General features: G+C 36.6%; 1 protein-coding gene across 1 annotated transcript in view; it reads right to left on the bottom strand.

The window, feature by feature from the left end:
• SLC1A1 (solute carrier family 1 member 1) overlaps positions 1 to 20466 on the bottom strand; it is a 42528-nt gene that overhangs the window by 6761 nt on the left and 15301 nt on the right. Inside the window, exons 4-9 of the mRNA XM_005425586.3 lie at positions 13348 to 13440; positions 11653 to 11767; positions 9781 to 9823; positions 7976 to 8083; positions 6493 to 6677; positions 4407 to 4514 (exon numbers count right to left, since the gene is read on the bottom strand). Coding sequence (XP_005425643.2) covers positions 4407 to 4514; positions 6493 to 6677; positions 7976 to 8083; positions 9781 to 9823; positions 11653 to 11767; positions 13348 to 13440 — 652 coding nt within the window. The remainder of the gene's footprint in view (positions 1 to 4406; positions 4515 to 6492; positions 6678 to 7975; positions 8084 to 9780; positions 9824 to 11652; positions 11768 to 13347; positions 13441 to 20466) is intronic.

The following is a 20466-nucleotide window of genomic DNA, read 5'->3' as shown; positions in this document are numbered from 1 at the left end:
TAGAAGCCTAAACTAATACGTAATATTTAAAGTGATATGCAGAGGGTGATTTGAAATAACACTAAAACATTTCTCTTTTCTCCCAAATCCTTACAATGCAAACCAGAGACAAATCAGAAAATCAAGTCAAATTATTATTCTCAGTTTGTCTGCCCTTATTACAGAACATGTTTTAGAAATAAAGGTAAATATGCTTTCCAGTCAGGGACAGCTGAAATGCACATTTTTCTGCAGAATCTTCAAATATGGACCTTTAGAAAAATCCACATCTGCTCTGGGCAAAACTGTCTAAGCTCAGGTCTACAATTAAAATGTGGTGAGGTATTTGAGACTGTTTAAATGAGATATATGTAGTCTAAGCATTTTTAATGTTGTAAGATGCTGAAATACTATGTTTTGAAACTATTAATTTTTAAAATTAGGTGGGTTGACTCATAGAAGATCAACTCGCTCTCTTGACTTTAACAGCTCAGATGTATTTGCCTGGGCATTTGTATAGGTCTCAGGGATGAAATCATCCTTCAACATATGCGTTAATTTTGAACACTGTGCAGTAATCCTGAATGCACAGGAATGCAGAACTTGTGGACGTTAAGATAAAAGGTAAACTGACTGCTGTAAGTACGTTTGAAATGAAATATATTTGAAAGGTCTGTGAATGTTCCCTATGTTCAAAGGTTGCAATTCCAGCACATCCGCCTTTCATGAAAAGAAATTATCACATAGCCTGGAAACATAAACCCAAAAACTGTTGTCACCTATGACCTTGGAATTTTTACTCTGTCCTCAAAATGTTCATGTGCACATTCCTGTGTTGTAATAATGCTTTATGGTTTCAGAGCAGTTGATAAAGATATCAATAAATAATGGTACCATTTGTTCTACCAAAACCTGACAATTAAGAGACCAGTAGTCACAGTACAGAAATCCACAATGGCATCAAAAATCATCCACAAAGCCTACATATTTATTTCCATGAAAAATTATCTTTTTAAAAGGAACAGGCATTGAAATTTTCATTCTGTATGGGAACATTTCATAGAATTGTAGAATCATATGACATATTTAGTGGAATGTAAATAACAACGTGCAATATGTCATGATAAAATTTTGTAAATAACTCTAGAAAGAAATCTAGCAATTTATACATGCACCACCACAAGGCATCATTGTATAAATTGCTAGTTTTGTGACATGCTTGAGAACAAACTGAATATAGGAAAAAAATAAAGTGCTATGGGTGCTGTTTGCTGTCTTAATAAAATGTTAATGAGACTAAGCATTTCAAGTATGTCTAAGTCTAAAAGGATACTGACTTAGTTATTTGAAAAATTTAGATTTGCATCTTTTTAGTAGCAGCATGAACATAACATTATTCAAAATATTTTTATTTATCTGCTTTGCTACTATTGGTTTTCCTGAAACAAATTTTAAGTAATATTTGTTTTTGTTCATAAAATGCAATTATCAGCAAGCAGCAGAATTTTTTATACCAAAATCATAATCAGCAATTGAAAATAGAAATTATAATAACATTCATTTTTAAGTTAGGAAGAATCATGTCCCTCAGAATCCCAAGCTGCCATTTCATGCAGGAATATCTCTTACAGGGATGTAGCTTCCTTGCTGCATTCAGAAGAGAAAAAGGCACGGGCAAGGAGAGGCAAGGAATTGCTGCAGCTTTTTTTTTTCTTTCTTTCTTTTTTTCCTTCCGCCCCCTCCACTTCAGCCTGAGTTCCCTCTGGCACTTAAATTATGTCTCCACTTTGACTTTCCTCTGCTGTAACTTCTAATATGTCCTCATCCTGACTCTGTAACCATTAATTGTGAGAGACTTGAGATACTTAGTGGGAAATTGCACCAAAGACATGGGGGGGAAGTCTGTTCCCTCATGGTGACCTGAATGAGACAGACTGAGATGAGCTGCAGACGATGGTGGATGAGTCCTGGTAGGGCTGAGGCTATGCAAGATCATGAATAATTAACTTGAGGAGAAGGTGAGCTGGTTAGGAAAGTTAAAGGAAAGAAAGCAGAACAAATATCTTTAAAAGGAGTACAAGAAACATTTAAGATAACCTGTTATTTTCAGGTTCAAGCTTAAAGAGGGGATGATAAGCAGTTACATTAGACACCAGTGAACAGAACACACTGCAGACAGGGTCAAACACATAAGAATGAAAACCAAAATGATGGTGGGAACAGCAGTTTTTAAGAGACCCAAACAAAGAGCAACATTTCTCCTTATTCTTGAGAAGTAAGAAAAAGGGGTATTCTTGCAGGCTGAAAAATGTAGAACAAGCACCTTTTCCTTGCAGCCTATAGCCTTGTGTGTGTGTGTCCATATCTGCTCCTGTGATCTGATTATTACATGCTCTCCCCGATGGTCAGTTTTGCAGAGAATACGCAAAACAATGCCTTGAGCAGCACTCATGGAGGCTGCTCTGCAAGAGGCAGAAATGCTGCAGAGATCTACCAGAGCACCCGTCTGGGAAAATAGTCATATTTGGAGGAACAGAGAATTTCTCTCCAAGGATGCAAATGTGCTCACTAATGTTTTTGATGGCACCTGGAGATCTACTTAAAATTGTTGCGCCTGTCAAACAAATCGTTACCAGCTAAACAGGAGGCTATGCAGTGGCAGGTTACTTTCCAATAAAAGTGCTTTGGAGAAGGCACTGTGTCTTCACACACATCTTAAGGAAGTCTTGCCTTGTCACAGTACAAATAGTAACCTGTAACCAGTAACTGATAGGTAAATACTCATAAAACTTGCTATCACATCTAAAACTAAAACTTGCTATCTGATGTAAAACTGAAGTCAAAAGGCAGTAGTAATTCATTCAACATATTCCTCCTCTGAATTAACTGGAGTTAATGACACAGAAAACCTGAAGAAGTAATACACTGTCATTCTGTCAATGATTTCTATCTAGCTTGTGGTTGGGGTGTCATTTATAATTTGTATAGAAAATTTTAGAGTCTTGATTTACCATCTCTTGGTAAAGATCAGCTTTTGAAACCTGTAAAAATCTGACTTATTTTCCAAGTACATAGAAACACTCACAAAAAACTGCATAATGCATTAGAGAAACATAACTTGTACTCATCTCTGTAACATTTTGAAGAAGTCATGAATCAATGCTATTTCTGGAGCAGTAAATCTTATTTAGAAAGAAATTTTATCTCTGATTTTCAAACAGCTAGTCCAAATATACTGGCTTATGAATAAAACAACAACCTTGAAATAAATGTGCTTATCTAGCACAGATTAATCTGAAAACCCCAGAGATCCTTCTTGACTATTTATAAAGTAGTTTGCATTTAAGACTAATATATTACCATTCTCTTTGCTTGGCTGTCAGAAAGTGTGTGAATGACATTTTAAGAATAGCATGCAAATGCATAAAGTGTGGGGAAAGAAACTCTTGAACAATTTTGGACTTAGCCTCTAGACAAAACATATATAAGTCCTTAGTATACTGAAGGAATTATAGGAGTAAGTGCAAAGGTAATGGACCAAGACTGCCTAGAAGGCTGTGCTTCACTGAATTGGAAACAGAAATTTAGGCGCATTTATCTTATTGGGACTGTAATATCCATTTATCTGACAAAAGAGTCCTTTGTAGGATAGTCTTCAGAGATATACAATAACCTGGTATTATAACCTATCATTTGGAGCACTTAAGTTATTCTAAAGTTCCACTGCTGAAAGGCTCCACATTGTGCAGGTGTAACCTCCTCCACCCAGACTGTTCTACATAGACAACTGCTAAGAAAAAAGAATAGAAAAAAAGTTCTGATGCTTGGCTATGTTATTCAGATTGCAACTTCTCTTTTTGCAGCCTCACCATCTACCCTAAGCTTGGAGGAGGAATTAGCAAACAGTGCAATCCCCAGGGCTTCTCTTGATGTCAGCTGTCTGCTCAGTACTGGGGAGGGAAGGGATCAGTCTCTTTGGCATCCTTTATTGTGCACTGCTCTTACTATGCATCTGTACTCAGGAGGGAGTTTGGTCTGTGCTGCAACACCTTGGGCCCAAAAATTCCATGGAGGTTCCCAACATAATCCACATATTTACTGAAGTTTGATAGGCTAGCAATAAGACATAATTCATAACCTCACCTTTAATATAACAATATTTTCTTCAGCACAAGCTGTGAAGATGAAACACTGAATACAACAGAATTTGCTTTTGGGTTTTGGTTTTTTTTAGAATGCAAGGCAGTGACTTTTTAAAACAGAACATGCATCAAGCAAAATGTGGATTCAAACCATCCTCACATATCCTCACATAATTTTTACTGATGAGAATTTTTGTCTCTGACCTAGAAGACTGGATGTGGTGGATAATTGAGTGGTAGTCAACTGAGCTCCAAAATTGCATACATCTTTAAGAAATGACATACCCACTTATTACTGTAGCCATGTAAAGACCCAATTTACGAAAGATTTCCCAGTCCTCAACTTCTATTATCTTCCCAGCAATTAAAAACACGATACCAATTGGCATATACCTAGAAAGGAAAAATAAAGCTATCAAAAATGCATTCTCAGAAATACTGCATGCTCACCATGAAATAACTTCTCTCTCAGAGTAATTTTTTTAAAGAGATAAAAAATATGTTTTGATATCCTATTTCACAAGAAAAGATTTTTTTTTTCTTAAATTATGTTATACATTGGAGTTTATCCATTTGCAGCAAGGCTACAACAGAGGTGATGAAAAAAGACTGGAAAATAAAAGTAAATGTAACTCTACACATAGTCTAGCTAGTATTGTATAACTTGGTGTCACAGAATACACAGAATACACAGAAGTTGGGAAGGGGTATGGGCATATACCCTGTTACAGCAAACGTTTGTGTATAGCCACAGGCTCCCTGGCGGTGGAAGTTTGCAGGGTTGAGACCAGCGTCTGTCTAGTCTGCAATCACACACAAATGGGAAAGGTCTCCTGTAGTTATAGGAGCTGCCCTGCAGCACTGGGGGTTGTATCTGTGTCACCTGCACAGAATAAACCTGCACAAGGCCATGGCTCATGGATCTGAACAGCTGCACAGGCTATTGCCTACAGAAAATTCAAGGGAAATATCAGGGATTACGTTAGCACCAACTCTGCTGCAAATTTTTTTTGGTTCCAGAGAGCAGGCTGTCACAGAGACAAATTATTACTCCAGAGCCTTGAGCAGTACAATTTAATCTATAAATTTGTGAATATATCAAATGTATCCATTTTAAAATAGAAATTATAAATTTATAAAATGTATGTGTGCTATCTCATAAACAAAATTGTATTTTACCCCTGTAGAAAGCAGGTATACCTAGTTCCTCTAAGCACTGAACTTGATGAAAACAGTATTAATTCCTCATACTTTCAGCAGAAAACTCTGTCTTGTTTCAAACAACAGCTCCCACATCTGTAGAAACTCAGGGAGCCTGCAGCCACAGCTTCTGGCACACGCAAGAAAATGGATAATCAATTTATAAGAAAATGCCTGTACGGCACATGCTAAGTCTGTAGTCTCATTGTTGGTAATTTTCTGCAGAGTGAGGCAACCCATCTCACAGGGCTTTAACTTAACTTGGGATTAAACTAGCTGCTTAGCACAGGACCAGTTGCAGAAATTAATTTACCTTTCCTTAAGAAAGCAAGAATTGTGCAAACCCTGGACAGGTTTGCTGTTTTACATACATCTCAGTATGCTGGGATGTAAGAAAAACCCATGGAAGGGTCAGATCTGACATGCTACTGGTATGAAATGTGCACATGAGCAGAGTATTACAGTAAGTGGCACAAGGCACTCTGCATGTATGATCAAACTCTGGAAGGAATTGTGTGTATTTATAGTCCTGATCCTGTAATTGTGATTTGCACATACAAAATTGTATTAATAGCTGTGAAGTCCAACCAAACACTATCACACAAGTTTCTGCATTTTAAATTTGTTTTTCTTGTCTGAGAACATGATGAGAATGTAGTCTCACAAAACCTATTAGTAGGAGATAAATGATACTAAGTTGTATTTTGCATACCATTTTGAATTTTTCTCTGTGCTGTGGCCTGCATATTAATTCAGATTTCTAAAGGAACTTAAATCCAATACAGACATCCTGTGAACATAATGTCTTTCAGAGAGTAATGTTCAAGACTCAGAAGGGCATATGAGTGGTAATGGTTATCCTCAAAAGAGGCCTCAAATGACTAGTGCACTAGTTTTTTATAAACATCTAGCAAGAATGTCTAAAAAGCTCAAGTTTCTTGGGAACCAATAGGACTGCTCCTTTAGTATATATTAGGAAGCCCTGTTTCCAGTTCCCTCAAAAGGATCAAATTCTGTAGAAAGGAAAATTTTTACCAATCTTTCTTTGAAATCTGCTTTCTGTAAAGCACTATGCAAAAGCAAACATGAGGTCTGAGTCTGCTCTTAATTCTTCAGTGACAAAATCACTTAAAGAAGTTATTGGAAAATGCTAGTATATCCTTGAACTTACCACATAATTATCTGAACTATTCTCATTGTAGCTTCATTCAGCGCATTGAAGAAATCCATCAGCACTTGTCCTTTCTCTCCCATTTTCCCAATAACCACTCCAAAAACAAGGCAAAAGACAATCAACCCCAGTGCATTGATGCCGTTGGAATACATCCCCACAATTTTATATTCTTGGGTTTTGTTCTATAAATTGGAATCAAGAGAAAAAAATACTATCTGAAAATAGTGAATTTACTTCAAAGAGTTCTAAAATGAAAACACATTTAGATTTTTTTGAAAGACGTGAAGGTCTTTCCCAGCCACTCTACTGCCTTTCTGAAATTGCCAAGTGGGCAAGTTCAGGAATACGCTAAACTGAACTTGAATATTTTGTATTTTAAAGCCACGCATGGATCTGACCAAACCTCAGCAGGCAGTAAAGCACCCCTTAATTTGTGTTGTCCTTTCTATAGACTTCTGACATGAGTATGGCAAGGTCTAAGTATCCACAGTCATGCTTTCAAGATCTACTCCTCTACACTCAAGAATTACTCCCCACTGGAAAGCAAAACACAGATGTAGAATCCTTGCGTTATTTTCTGAGCAACTCAAGTGCTTGTATCTGGATCTAAGATAAATTCACCACTGCCTAACAACTGGGATATCAGTGTAATTGCATAATTTATAGGACAATTGTGTGCACATTACATAAAAATCCTACTAAAGAGGTATTCATACATTCTTCTGTGCAGCCTGAACATATCAACAAAAGGGTGCAATTCTTCACTACATTCTGGTTCAGGATTTAATTAATGTCTCTTCATATAGCCCATCTTCCCATGCTATTATTACTTTGAGATGAAATTTGGAAGGAGTATAATAAAATGTATATTGATTTGGTATTGTTTATAGTTCTGCGGTCACATTCTATTGAATTCCTTTCTCCCTCTCCTCCAGAGTAAGTCTAGACTTTATACACCATTAACACCCAAAAGCTTTCTACACCTCTAATGAAAGGCTTCTTAAATCTCTTCACTTTTTTTCTGTACATTCTTTTTCAGAGTAAAAACTATTAATTAACAAATACTTTATATTGTTTTGTTTTCCATTAAAAATATTTATTATGAATTTTCAACTAATTTTCTTTTTTAGTGCTTACAATTACAGTTATTGCTACTCAAATATCTCAAGGTGATGTACATCTAGTCTTTCCATGGTGAGTGTTGAATTTCTCAGAAAATTTACAATTCATAAGCAGATAAAATAATCAATCTTCATCTGTTTTCTTTGGACTGGTCAATTACTCATGGGATCCTCTAATGTTCTTAATCCTACTGGAAGGACCTCTAAGCATTTACTAATTAACTTCAGTGCTCTTGCTAAAATCCATCTATGTGCTATTTCCAATCATTTCTTCATCACTAACCACATGAAATAAACCAAATTTAGTCTATGTTCTTTCTTCATATATTATGAAGGAATGAAAGGATAAAAGGTCGTACCTCTGAAGCCTTTGCTGTTGTAGCCGTTGTAGTGGGTTCCTCTCGAAATATGGAGCTATTTTTATCCACAGCAGTTGTAGTTTTAACTTTTTCACGTTTGGTTTTATACTGGAAAAGTTTTTAAAGAAAAAAATCCAGAAGAACTTATTTAGAAAAATGAGAAAACTGATGAATAAACAAAGGCTCAGTAAAAATATGAGAAAAATTAACCAATTGAAGCTGAAGGTAGCAAACATAGACAAAGACTTTACTTTCCAATTCATGTGAGCCATCAGGGCTCTGTTCTTCAGAAGCTGTAGATCAAACAAGAGGTTCACAAATAATATCCTATGAATGCTGCTCCCCGGGATCTTGGATACCCCATGGATGTGCTGCAGTCTTGTGGGGCATGAGCTAGAGCTCCTGACAATGGCAAGAATTTTTTGCTGGAATAAACAGTCTGGAGAGAATTGCTGACAGCCATGCCAGGAGAGGCCCTTGGTGATGTAGTCAGCATAACTAATGCCACTATGCTAGGCAAACAGACATTCTTAGTGGTCAAATGGGTTACATATTTCCCTTTCCTTTTGTTGCCAGGTCTTCAAGGTCCTGTGCACCAAGCAGACAAACCAAACAGACTTACTCTTCCGCTCCCTACTAGCCTCCAGATTCCTGGCACTAGGCTGACTACTCCTCTCCTTATTTGTCTTAAATGTTCCAGGCACCCAGCCAGACAAGCGATGTTGATGATGCAGTCACAGAACAGGCAAATGTAACAGCAGCAGGTACACTGTCCATAAAACCAAGCAGGTCTAAGTCCTAGTGAGTAACTTGGACAAAAACTGCTGCAGGACAGTGAGACCTGGTGGTCAGGGATGCCTCCATCATTGTCTGCTTCCTCTGAGTGACCAACCTGCATTCTTTTATATGTTTTTCAAACCTAGATTATGGCGGTTATATTGATACAGCAAATTAAGTATTAAGATTTGACCAAATATGCAGTGGCTCCAGGTGATTAGAAAACAAGTTAAACGGTGGTACTATAAAACTGTTCTACACTGATTCTGCTCACAGAAATCCTGTGCTATTCTGATTGTAGGTTCTGTGCTATACCAGTCATAATCCATTAAGAAAACAAGACTTTAATAGTAACTACAGTTTAATGCTACCAGCATTCTGTCAAGGATTCCTAAAAGAGCCTGCCTGTCCCCTTAGTGTGGGGTGGCCAGTAATGATGGCAAAAACTACATGAAGAAGTTTTATAAAGTGAGTTGTGCACAGCAGCATATAAATTTCTGATATAAATTTCTGGGAAAGGTTAGCTGATAAGTCTAATATATAGACAGAAGTTTCATCTTGCAACACCCCCTTTTCCTGAAAGATGTCTCAAATAGACTACTAGTTATCATCCTTTTCCTTCAAAGGATTTGGTCTGGCAGTTGATATTAGATGTGAGACACTTTAGGGCGAGGGCTAACTTACACAGACTTTATCAGACACAGAGGGATCTTAAGAGCAAAGCAACTAATCCTCTTAAGATGGTTCTTCTAACTCTTGTTGTCCCAAAAGGAAACATCTTGTCTGACATGCTGCTTGGTTTCTGCATCCAGCTCTTAAACAGTGCCTTTTTGGGACTTAATAGCTGAGTGTTTATCATAACGGCAATGGAACCAAGATGCCGTAAACCCTAACCTTTCTATAAGAGATGAAGATATTCCTGAACTTCTCAGAAATAAGTCTTGCCTGACAACTTTTTTGTGACATACCAAAATAATTTGTGGTTAACAGTGAAAACTACAGAAATAAAGAGGGATGTTCAAACTTACCTGTTGGAAACAGGCCTGAACAAGGTTTTCTGGGAACATATTCCTGTTAACAAGCATAGAAGCATTTCAATACAACAGCATACTACGGAAAAGTTGTTTGCTATAAACAAAATGATAAAATTTGAGGCTTAAAAACAGATTATATTTTGTTTCTTTTAGTAGAAAGAAGTATATTTAGCATCACCAGAGACAGATAGATAGATAGATAGATAGATAGATAGATAGATAGATAAATAGATTTTTTTTTCAAAGAAATTAAGGGTGTAAGAGTCTCAATGACTGTTTTACTGCTTGCACTTGTTGAACTTTTGGGCTTATTTTTTAGTATTTGACATTTCTATTGGTAAGCTACTAAACCCAGTGTATTTTATCCCTGCTACATTATCTCCTTGACTTGTATAAGAAATATAGGACATACCATTTTTATAGGGTTATGTCAAATATAGGTAGAAAAGAAAAATAAAAAACTTCTTACAAAGGCTGTGCTGTAAGAATAAGATATTTGGTATGCTCTATTGTAGTTTTGAATTCAGAAATTAATCTTGGTTAATGGTAAATTCTCCTGTGTTATTCTGGCGTCAAGGACAATTTTCAAACACTGAAAAATTAGGAGATTTAGTGCAATGTAGTTGTGTGACTCCTTTCCAAATGCCCATTTCAGATTTGAACAGTTGCAAAAAGAAAGCATTAATTGGGTATTTGGTAAATATCCAATCCAGTGCAGAAAATGCATTTTATATATATAATACATTTGTATACTAAAGCAGAAGTTTTAAAATCTCCCCTAAAGATCTTTCACAAACTCCTACCTTTGGTTTTCAAGTTTTAAAAGCAAAATCTATTCAAAAGCAAAATCAGTTTGTGTAAGTGTGGGTTTTTCCTTCATCTTTACAAGACTGTCTTGTGTTGAATCCTAAATCTATTATTTTTATCCATATTTTTTAATATAAATATATAGGCAATTCTAATTCCTTTAAAAGAGAATTTCAGATCTTTTAACTGTTAATTTACAGTCTTCAACTTCTTTGCAAGAAGTTGAGCTATAATCTATAGCAAACCCCCAAACTACTAGATATGTGGCAGTTGATTCTTACATGACAGATTATGTAAAAATTCTACAAAGACAAAATGGTGGGCAGGAATAGTGACCCAGAATAGAGACTAAATATACCAGAAGAAAAAAAAAATCAACAGAAATATTTTTGAAGGTACCACCTAGCCTCTAGCCTCTATTGGAAATGCAGCCTTTATTGGTGTTATTTTTTTTCAAATCCCTTATACACAGTAGTTCTGAAAACCTGCACCTGTCTTCTGCAGACTTTTATAGGGGTTTCCTTCTTCTAACCACTTTAAAATATCTATCATTGTCCATGATGCTAATGGGGAAAGACACATTATACGGTTGCCTTAGATACTGGTGATGCAGCAAACTTCTTGACTGTGGAACCCCTGGAAATCTTGGCATACTGCATCTGTTATTCTGCATGCTGCCTTGTGGAGGGGAACCACAGCTCTGCAATTTCAGCTGGTTGTCTATGCTGGATGACACAGAAGCTGCCAATCAGTAATCCACCAGTAATCCACCAATCCTTTATGGATCTTTTCCTCATAATAGACAAATCTTGCATGTCAGTTTCTGTGAAGGATGGATTTTTCATCACTGGTTTATTAGCTGAAGTCTATGCTGTAAAGAGAATTTCTTTTAAACAAATTGTTTTGAGTAAATTTTAAAATGTCTAATTTGTTGAAATACTACCCTTATTCATCCAAACAGTATCAGAAAGCATTTTATTGTATTACATATCACAACTTTATTTGTGTTTGTTTGAACTTCTGCAAAGGGGATATGGAAACTAAAAATTAAAATCTCACCTGATCAGATCCAGCAAGGCATCAACAGTATTGACTTCTGGGGTACTGCCCATTCTGTCAATCTCACTTGCTCTTTGAGTCACTCCAGGTTTAATGGTCACAACAAGGATAATTCCTGCAGAAGGAGAAGCAGAGCTCACCGTGCAAGCAGAGGCATTGGTGCATTCTTCCTCAGTATATCCTGTGTATCCAAACTCCTTGTGAACTCAACTCAACAAACACTTTCCTGGGTTGCTTCTGCTGGTATGTGCAGAAAAGTCTGCAAGTGGTGTCCTTTAATGTGTGGGCTCCCCTAGTACAGGAGCTACTTGCAGGTTTGCCCCTAGACTTCATCACTTTAGCTTTGTTTTTGTATGTATTGTACTACATCACTACTGCTCACCAAGAGGTAAATTACTTCAGCTGGCTTCAGATGAGTGTGCTGCAACTTTTGCAGAGTGAATATATTTAATTGCTATTTCCCTTGTCCTTTATGTAGCTCTTCTTGTTACTAGCTTTCAGATATGAATACAAGTGTGCACCCCAGAGTCACAGGATGTTCCATTAAAGTTATATATAGTTATGTAAGAGAAGGCTTCAGAAAAAGAAAGAAAAAAAATGTAGATTAAGAAATACTAGATTTGACCTTGTAAATACTGAAATCAATGAAAAATTTTTCATTTACTTTAGTGGCTGCATTTTAAGAATTTTTACTATTGTTATTCTCCAAATTCTCAAAATATTTTTTCTCTTTTTTTCCCCTTATACAAGTCCAGAGAAAGCCAAAGCAACTGAAACTACTAAATTTCAGTGAAGGGAGAAAGAAGGGAGAAAGAGCTGTTTGGATGACCCTTCAACCAGGCAGGAACAAGTCTTTCTAATGAATAAAAGCATTACTGTATTTGCATAGCTCTGCATTATGAAACAAGTAATGTCATAATGCCATGGAACAACTTCGAATAGCAAGGACCTTGGAAGATTGTCTGGTTTAACACCTCACCCAAAGTTGGAACAATTTCAAAGTTAGATACATACTAATATTAGTCTTTACATAACATTCCTTATGTATTCACAGAAATTACCAAGACATGTGAGATAGATTGTTTTATTTTGTTTCTTATATAAGAAGGTGGGCTGAGGATGCTTCTTTAAGCAAATACAAAACATGTCAATGTTGCTTGTCAGGAATAAACTTCCTGTAACAGGAGATGAGAATTTTGGAGATCTAGGATTGAAGCCTGGCAGTCACAGAGGGGGAAAAAATCTTTAAGGAAAGAAACAAGATGACAAAGGAACCAGTATTTTCTGTCATTCTTTCGGGTGTGACACATTATATATTTTCCAATACGAGAATCAGGAACAGGCTATCAGTTTTGCAATTGAGGAAATTCACTTTGTATTTAAGGTTGGTCTTTGACATTCATTCAGCTTTCTCGTTGCCGGTCATTTTTTATCTCAGCAGACAGCTCCTAATCTTCCCTGAGCTGAAATATATGATGAAATTGCCTGTGGCTTCACACTGGATATGAACACAGCCCAACGATGGACAGCAGGACAGCTCCTCTTTGTATCTGACTACAGGTAATGTCAGGTTGTCTGGTATGATTCCCCATCTTATCTCCACATCCTGTCTTCAGAAATTAGTAATGTCACAGTGTACTACATTTGTAATTAGGCAATGCTGATGATTTAAAAAGTTACAGAATCACAGAGTACCTAATATTACAGCAATGACTGTTGTGCAGAAATAATATACAACTGCTCGCAAACCAATCTTCCCAGAAATGTTGGAATCCAAAGCAGCAACACCTGCAAAAAACAGCCACAGAAACAAAACAATAAAAGCCAGTCTTATAAGAATGTTGTCATTTTTGTAGAGAGAAGTAATTATTGTCTCTTACTTGTATGCAGAAAATTTTTCCTTATTCAAGATGTTTCTAAATACTTAATTGACATTTGCACTTCTGAAAAATATCTGTAGCTGACCAACATATTTGTTTCTGCTTCTTTTCAAAAATCTATTTTCCCTTTCCCCCCCACCTTTTTTCTAGAACAAAGACAACTGAGCTTTCTTGATTCCCTGATGTTTGTGATTAATTAGATTTCTTTGGTTTATAAGAACATGTCACAATTTATTTCCTTATTCTGTTAACTCATAGCTTCACTTTTTCCAGAGCTGTAACATTTTGGCTTTAAAGCTAAAAGCCATGTGAAGAGAGTTGCTCAGGCCTGTTATCCCAGGTGGCTCAAACGCTTATCACACAAGTAAGGATCATTTCTGGTCAGTTTGTCTTCATTAACAGGTTTACTGTTTTTAAATTTTTGACTAATACTTCTTCTGAAGTTTGGGTGGTCCACACTTCTCCACCTGTATATGTCATTGTCAAGAACTGACGGCAGATTTACTAATGAAGTTAGGGAAAGTGCTGAGACAGGTATTACACTCAGGTCAACTTAGCTCCTGGCAACAATACTAGATGAAACTTCTTGTGAAGTATTTATTATTTGTTTAAAAGATTTATAAAACTTGTATGTGTAAAATCAGTAACCAGGGCAAAGTAAGCATTTGGACTCTAAAACTTGTCTGTTTATAACAACATTAGTTAATAATTCACTGCTATCTCTTTATTATACATTTGTGATCCATTAATACTTGTATGTTTATTGAGTCAGTTTATCAAAGACTGGCTGGATTCCTTTGTATACAAAAGGTAAACCATGAGAAGGATATTTAGCCTCAGAGAAGTGTGATTTTGGAGGGAAAAATAGTTTCAAAAGTGAAGGAAGAAAAATCAAGAGATCTGACATACACGTAACTTACTGATCTTTGAGCTCAAAAAGGATCTTAGCAAGCACAGTTTAACCATGTGTTGATGTCTCATTCAGAAGTTATCCTAACAGCACTGACAACTTGTGCCTAGAGTACTCATATAATGTCTTACTAGTTCTGTTAATTGTTATTCAAAATGCAAACAATACTCAGAGGGAAGAATGAAGGTTATTTTATTTCATAATCTGATTATCTTGGGGTCTTCCATTGCATAGTGTACCATAAGATTGAGTACAGAAGAACTATGCATACATACAGAAATCATAGTGCAAAGATTCTCTCACTTGTAAAACGAATAAAGATAATCAATGAACTATTTATATGGCAAAGGAATACAGATTAATGCAGAGAAAAACAATGCCACAGCTATTACATGAAACTGTATTCTGTTCCATGTTTCTATAACTGTCAGCAGTAAAGATATTGTTATATTAGAATGACAGAATAACAGAATAACAGAATGAACACAGAACCTGAGCCTTGCTTTCCATTTCTCACCTTGGGAACTGGGGGGAAAAAGGTAGAAAGGAGGACTTTTCCATTGTTGTGGGCTCAGCTGTGGAAATCATGGCAGCAAGAACTCCTGAGAATGGATAGTTTTGGGAGGAAATGGTCAAAACTGGAAAATTTGGGGAGCAGGAGGGAATAGTTTAGACCAAAGTGACCTTGCAGCTGGGAATGCTAGAACTGTCAGTGTGGGAAAACTCCATTTATTATGCCTAGTGTTGTTCAGCCTGTGCCTCTTTTGAGAAGTGGAATTCCTGTGGAGAGATACACTCTCACAGAGATGCAGGAAGCCTTCTGTTACAGCGAGGCAGGCTGCAAGCACTTCCCCCACACTGGCCGCTAGGATGAGCCAAGGCTAAGGGAGCTCTGTCTCCATGTGCCTCGGCCAGCTGGCATTGTTGGTGAGGTAATGAAATAAATCTACTCTTTGTGTTTCAGCTGTCACTTGGCGGTTCCCTTGGTTACCTGATTGTGTCAATTCACACCAATAATAACAAATAAGGCTTTCTGTGGACAAGCCTATTTTCAAAGGCTGTTCAATATTGAAACTTCTGCACCTGATCAATTAACTTGGAAGAATTCACATTTTTTTTTTTTAAGAGAGAAAATGGGTATTGCCACCATTCTGTATATTTTAATGAAAAGTTAAAAAAACTTGGAAATAATGAAATTTTATTCTAAAACTTATGCCTTTTTTTTTCTCTGACAGTCTTGTTGACTTATTTAAGAGCCTAATAATCATGCAAGGTTATTTCCCTGGAGTAGTCAGTTATAAAGATCCTACAGTAAATATGAAAGGAGATTCCTGTGATAGGAATTCTTCTGGCTCCAAATGAAATCCCTTTGCAAACTGTTACGCTCAGTAGAGTTATAGAGGTATAATAAAGGGTAAACTTTGCCCCTGCCTTTTTAAACTGAGTAATGATCCTGTTAGTGAGCAAGCTGTGCTAGGATCCAGCCTGTTCTTCCATTGTCATATTGATGCTGCTTTGCTGGTAACCATAAAACCACACAAATTTTTACTGACAGACATGGCTGAATAAGTACAACTATGGTCTGGGGATGATAGGTTGGGATTTGCATTTTTTGAAAGCTGCTGTATTCTGAAACCTGCATTCAGAATGATGTTTCCATTTAGAGACTGAAATAGCATTCACTACAAGTGCCACAGACACAGGTTTACACTGGGTGATGTATACTACTAAGCTCCTTTTTTTTCATGTTAGCTTGTTACACATAAGAAAATATGATATATAATAATGGACTTCTATCCAGATATGTCCTACTGTAATGACTGAGCAATTGATAACATAATTGATAGCTACTAGCCTTTTTCTCAAGAAAACGGAAATTAAGATTCCCTTTGTAGTTACATCATGGCTTTAGTCTCATCATGTCTTTCAGTTTCTTTGGAACTGAAAGAGTTAATAGAAGATGTATTGAAGAAAGCACTAAAACCCTACTAACTACATAGTAGTATTAAACTATTACACAACACCAATTTCAGTTCAGAAGAACACTAATTGCTCAAACTAAGATGGCACACATGCTGCTTCAAAAGGAAAGTCTGCAGTGTCATTCAAAATTAGATCACAAAAGCAGTGTAATTAGGTTTGGTTATCTACTTTGGATTACAACTTAACTTTTACAACTAATGTATTTGTTCTTCTTCCCTCAATCTATCCCCAAATTTAAACATGTTTGAACAGATAAACTGGTAATATAATTTACTGTATAGAGTTTGAACAGGCATGATAGATTCTCCTCCGTCCCATGGCATTTCAAAATTGCAGTTATTTCTGATTAGTCCCTTAAATTTTCCTATGAAATATTTCCTAATTCAGCTGCAGCCACTGAAGCACAAAATGCAATTCTGTGGCTATGAAACAAAAAGGCTTAAGTGAGATCATCACCAAAGACACTAACTGATGTTAAAATCAGTTAATCTATCTACCTCTCTGCCCATATGATTTTAGCAGAATAGAGTTAAAGTTTTAATTACTGAAGTCAAATTTTGGAATCAATTGTCTAGTCTGCAATTCACCTCCCACGTTTTCTATGTTACAGTCTCCAGCTTGAAGCTCTTAGTACTCTTCTCTTTTTTTGCCCAGTTTTCTCTGTTTTGTATGACATACACTTGCAGAAGAATACAACCCAAAAAATCAGTGAAATGAAGTCTCTCCCTTCTACTCTTTCTTGTATAAGGACCTCAAAAACCTCCTAAAGTGAAATGCTGCACTGCAGCAATTTTAAAAAATTGTACATGTTTAAAACTACTTCCCTGAAATACTACTGGATAAAGCTATCTAAGGGAATAGTATCATTCAAACAAAACTAAGTTTAAATATGAAACATGGTGTTCCAGAATTTTTTAGCAGTAGCCACTGAACATAAAATATGTTCACTTTAGAGGCCTGTAAAAATGCATATCTACAAATGGACAAATGGCTTTGGTTTGAGGCACAGCACTGTAATTCCAGAGTTGTTCACTATGCTTTTGTGAGACCAGTGCTGTGGTCCTGTGAGATCTGTGAGTAAAACAAGTTCTGTGAAGTACTGGAAACAATCACAGGGGTCTTCTGACTTGCTAGATATCATCTTCATAGTTCCGTATGGGATAACACCTAGATCCTTAGAACTTCTCATACCATTCTACAGATTGGAATACATGCAACTGTACACACAGATTTATGCTTCCAGGCGCTTTTTTTCAGTACATCGTGAGAGATTAAATCATAAATTTGGTGCAGTGGTTGACTCTGTTCAACAGAAATAAACATACCTAGACCCCCTGGCATTTTTTATTGCTGCTCTACAAATTTCAGTGCCATCATCAAGTCCATCTCTTGCAGCACTTCTTAGCTGTTCTCAAACTTCCAAAGATTGGTGGAAGCTGACAGGATCATCACTTTATCTGCACAACACATTGATCATTATGTATAATCCATAAAAGGCTAGGCTGTTTAACTCCTTTTGCAGCACAGCCACACTTGAGGATCAAGATGTGAGTTTTCTTGATGCCACTTAGGCAGCTTCTAGCACTGACAGTTGTTCTCCTTAAGTGACCCACGGCCTCAAGGAAGAGTCTGGCTCAAGGTCCTTCCAAGTTCACACTACTGACAGCCACCTGGTATATTTCTCTATTAGTTTTAGAAGCTAATTAAATTCTGATGAAAATCAACTCAAGTATGGTGCATATCAACTGCACACAATTCTCTCAGGGTTCTGATATCTAATTCCCTATCTAATCCCTAATTGTAACAGAAATATAACAACAAAAGTTCCTGAAGAATAGAACTGTATGGCTTTTAGACCTTCTCAGCTATTACCACGATGCTGATTCAATGGCAAAACACAGTTCTGAAACTGCTCCAAACTGCCAGCAGCCTTACTGACTAATTGAAGAACTTCTGAGGTCACTAAATAAATCACAAAATGGTTCTCAACTTCTCCCAGGTGTTCACACTTTATTTCTTCGTGTCCCTTTTGGCTTTTCTGGCTGCAATATGCAGTCACTACATCATAGAAATTATATGTAATTAAATTATATGTAATTAAATTAAATTAAATTAAATGATGGTGAGCATCCAGGAGAGCAAAAAGTTTTTACAGAATGTTGCATAAGACATAAAAAAATAGAAAACCATAGGCGACTCTTAAAACACATACAGAGACTTTCAATAGGCAATCCTTCTAAGGGGATCACAATGTCTTATATAAAAGAAGTAATTTTACTTTATTGCTGGGGTGAACTATGTTATGTGTTGTTTCAAAAAGGTAATATTTATTCTTTAAAAGTACTAAGGAGAAAAACCCAAAAGAGTGCTGACACTCTCTTCTGAGAGCTCTCATTTAATTCACTGGTCATCACAAGGCGAGTGGTCAGGCCATAAAAGCAATCTTTCTTAGATGCAAGTGAAAGTTCTGAATTAGTTGCCATCTTCTACTTGCAATGGGAAACACTGCCAATGCTAAAACAGTATTGGCCTTTACCTTCAGAAGACCAACATGCTTTTTATCTGAGGAGTGAACACCAAATTCTAGCTCCAGTGTTGAGCAAGATTATTGCTTGCACAAGCAGTGTATATATAGCAAGCTTCCAAAGCCAGGTGTCCTCTGTCCTTTTGTTCTTGGCCGAATATTTGCTTTTGTCCTTGGTCTCTTCTCACTTTTTGAAGGGAAAATCCTTCTGTATACAATTTGGAAAATAAGTGCAGTGAGGGAATCACGGTGGTGAATTCAGAGCCTATGCTTTACTGAAAACATTTTCGAGTCATCTATGATTTTTCCCTCTTCCCATTCCAGACTCTGAGCCCTTTCTCTCCCATTTTGCCCTTTTATTTGCATGATGTTGTAGTTAAGCCCTGACTGTCAAGTTTGCTCGGACTGTCAATAATCTCCTGAAATGTCATTTTCTTCATATTCTCCCTGAAACTTCAGTTTCCAGACTAGTTTAACAGCAATTTCTGTTGCTTCTTCCAAAAGCTGAATGGTGGATATTTTCCTTTTTTTTTTCCTGATGCTCTGTGGAATTCTCTGGGAAATGTAATACTACGTTACTTGTGTTTGAACAAGACTATCGGGACTGAGTAAGTAATTAACAACTGTCTACTGAAATACCACCCACACACAGGACTTCAGACAGCACGATGTACTGTCCACTGCTCATCTGAGACAAAGGACTCAGATTACTATTGCCTCTAGATCATTCTCAAACATCTTTCACTTGATATGCGTCTCATAATTTTATTTTTATCTCATGTTTACTGTGTCATGGGGCTGGGAAGGATCTTTTGCAACTAGTCTTTCCCCAGCTAACTGAATGACCTCTTTAGCTAAGTCTCATTAGGAGGACAGTTCGAAGTCAGATATTGGCTGAGGAGATCAGGTAATGAAAAAGCTATGGCAAAATTTCATTATTGCTCTTCTTTAGAACAAGTGATTGTAATCCCACTAGTAAGTTGTGTCAGTGCAACAAAAGAATGTCTTACAAATGACATGAAAAAAACTAGCACATGACGGGGGGCAGTGTTAGGGAGAGAGTGGGAAAGAGAGATAGATGCATGCAGGTAATGCCTAGGCATTTGTTCTTGCTATTTAAATATCACCAAAAAATTCAAGTCAGAAAATTCTCAATTTCTAATTACATGATCTAATGAGACTTGGATTAATATGTCAAATATTGGTCTCTTAACTTTGGAGAGGCATTGACAAAAGATTATTTGAAAAAAAAACCCAACAAAGAGACCAAAATGTGGAATATAACAATAGTTATAACAGCCCAAATACTGAGAGATGTCTTGGATCATTTAGGATGAGGTTGAAAAAGTAACTGTAATGAACCTTTCTAAATGCCAGATAGGGTGGAATGGCAGATGAACAGTTTATAGCAATGAAAGGGTTAAAATAATTATAAAACAGAGGGAATTTCTGACCCTAAGGGACTGTTGTGCTGTCTTCGTGGCAGCTGGCGCAATCATTGTATTATGATCTTTCCC

Source organism: Geospiza fortis, unplaced genomic scaffold (assembly GCF_000277835.1).
Source record: "Geospiza fortis unplaced genomic scaffold, GeoFor_1.0 scaffold491, whole genome shotgun sequence".
Classification (NCBI taxonomy): domain Eukaryota; kingdom Metazoa; phylum Chordata; class Aves; order Passeriformes; family Thraupidae; genus Geospiza; species Geospiza fortis.
This window is presented reverse-complemented; position numbering and strand designations above follow the sequence as displayed.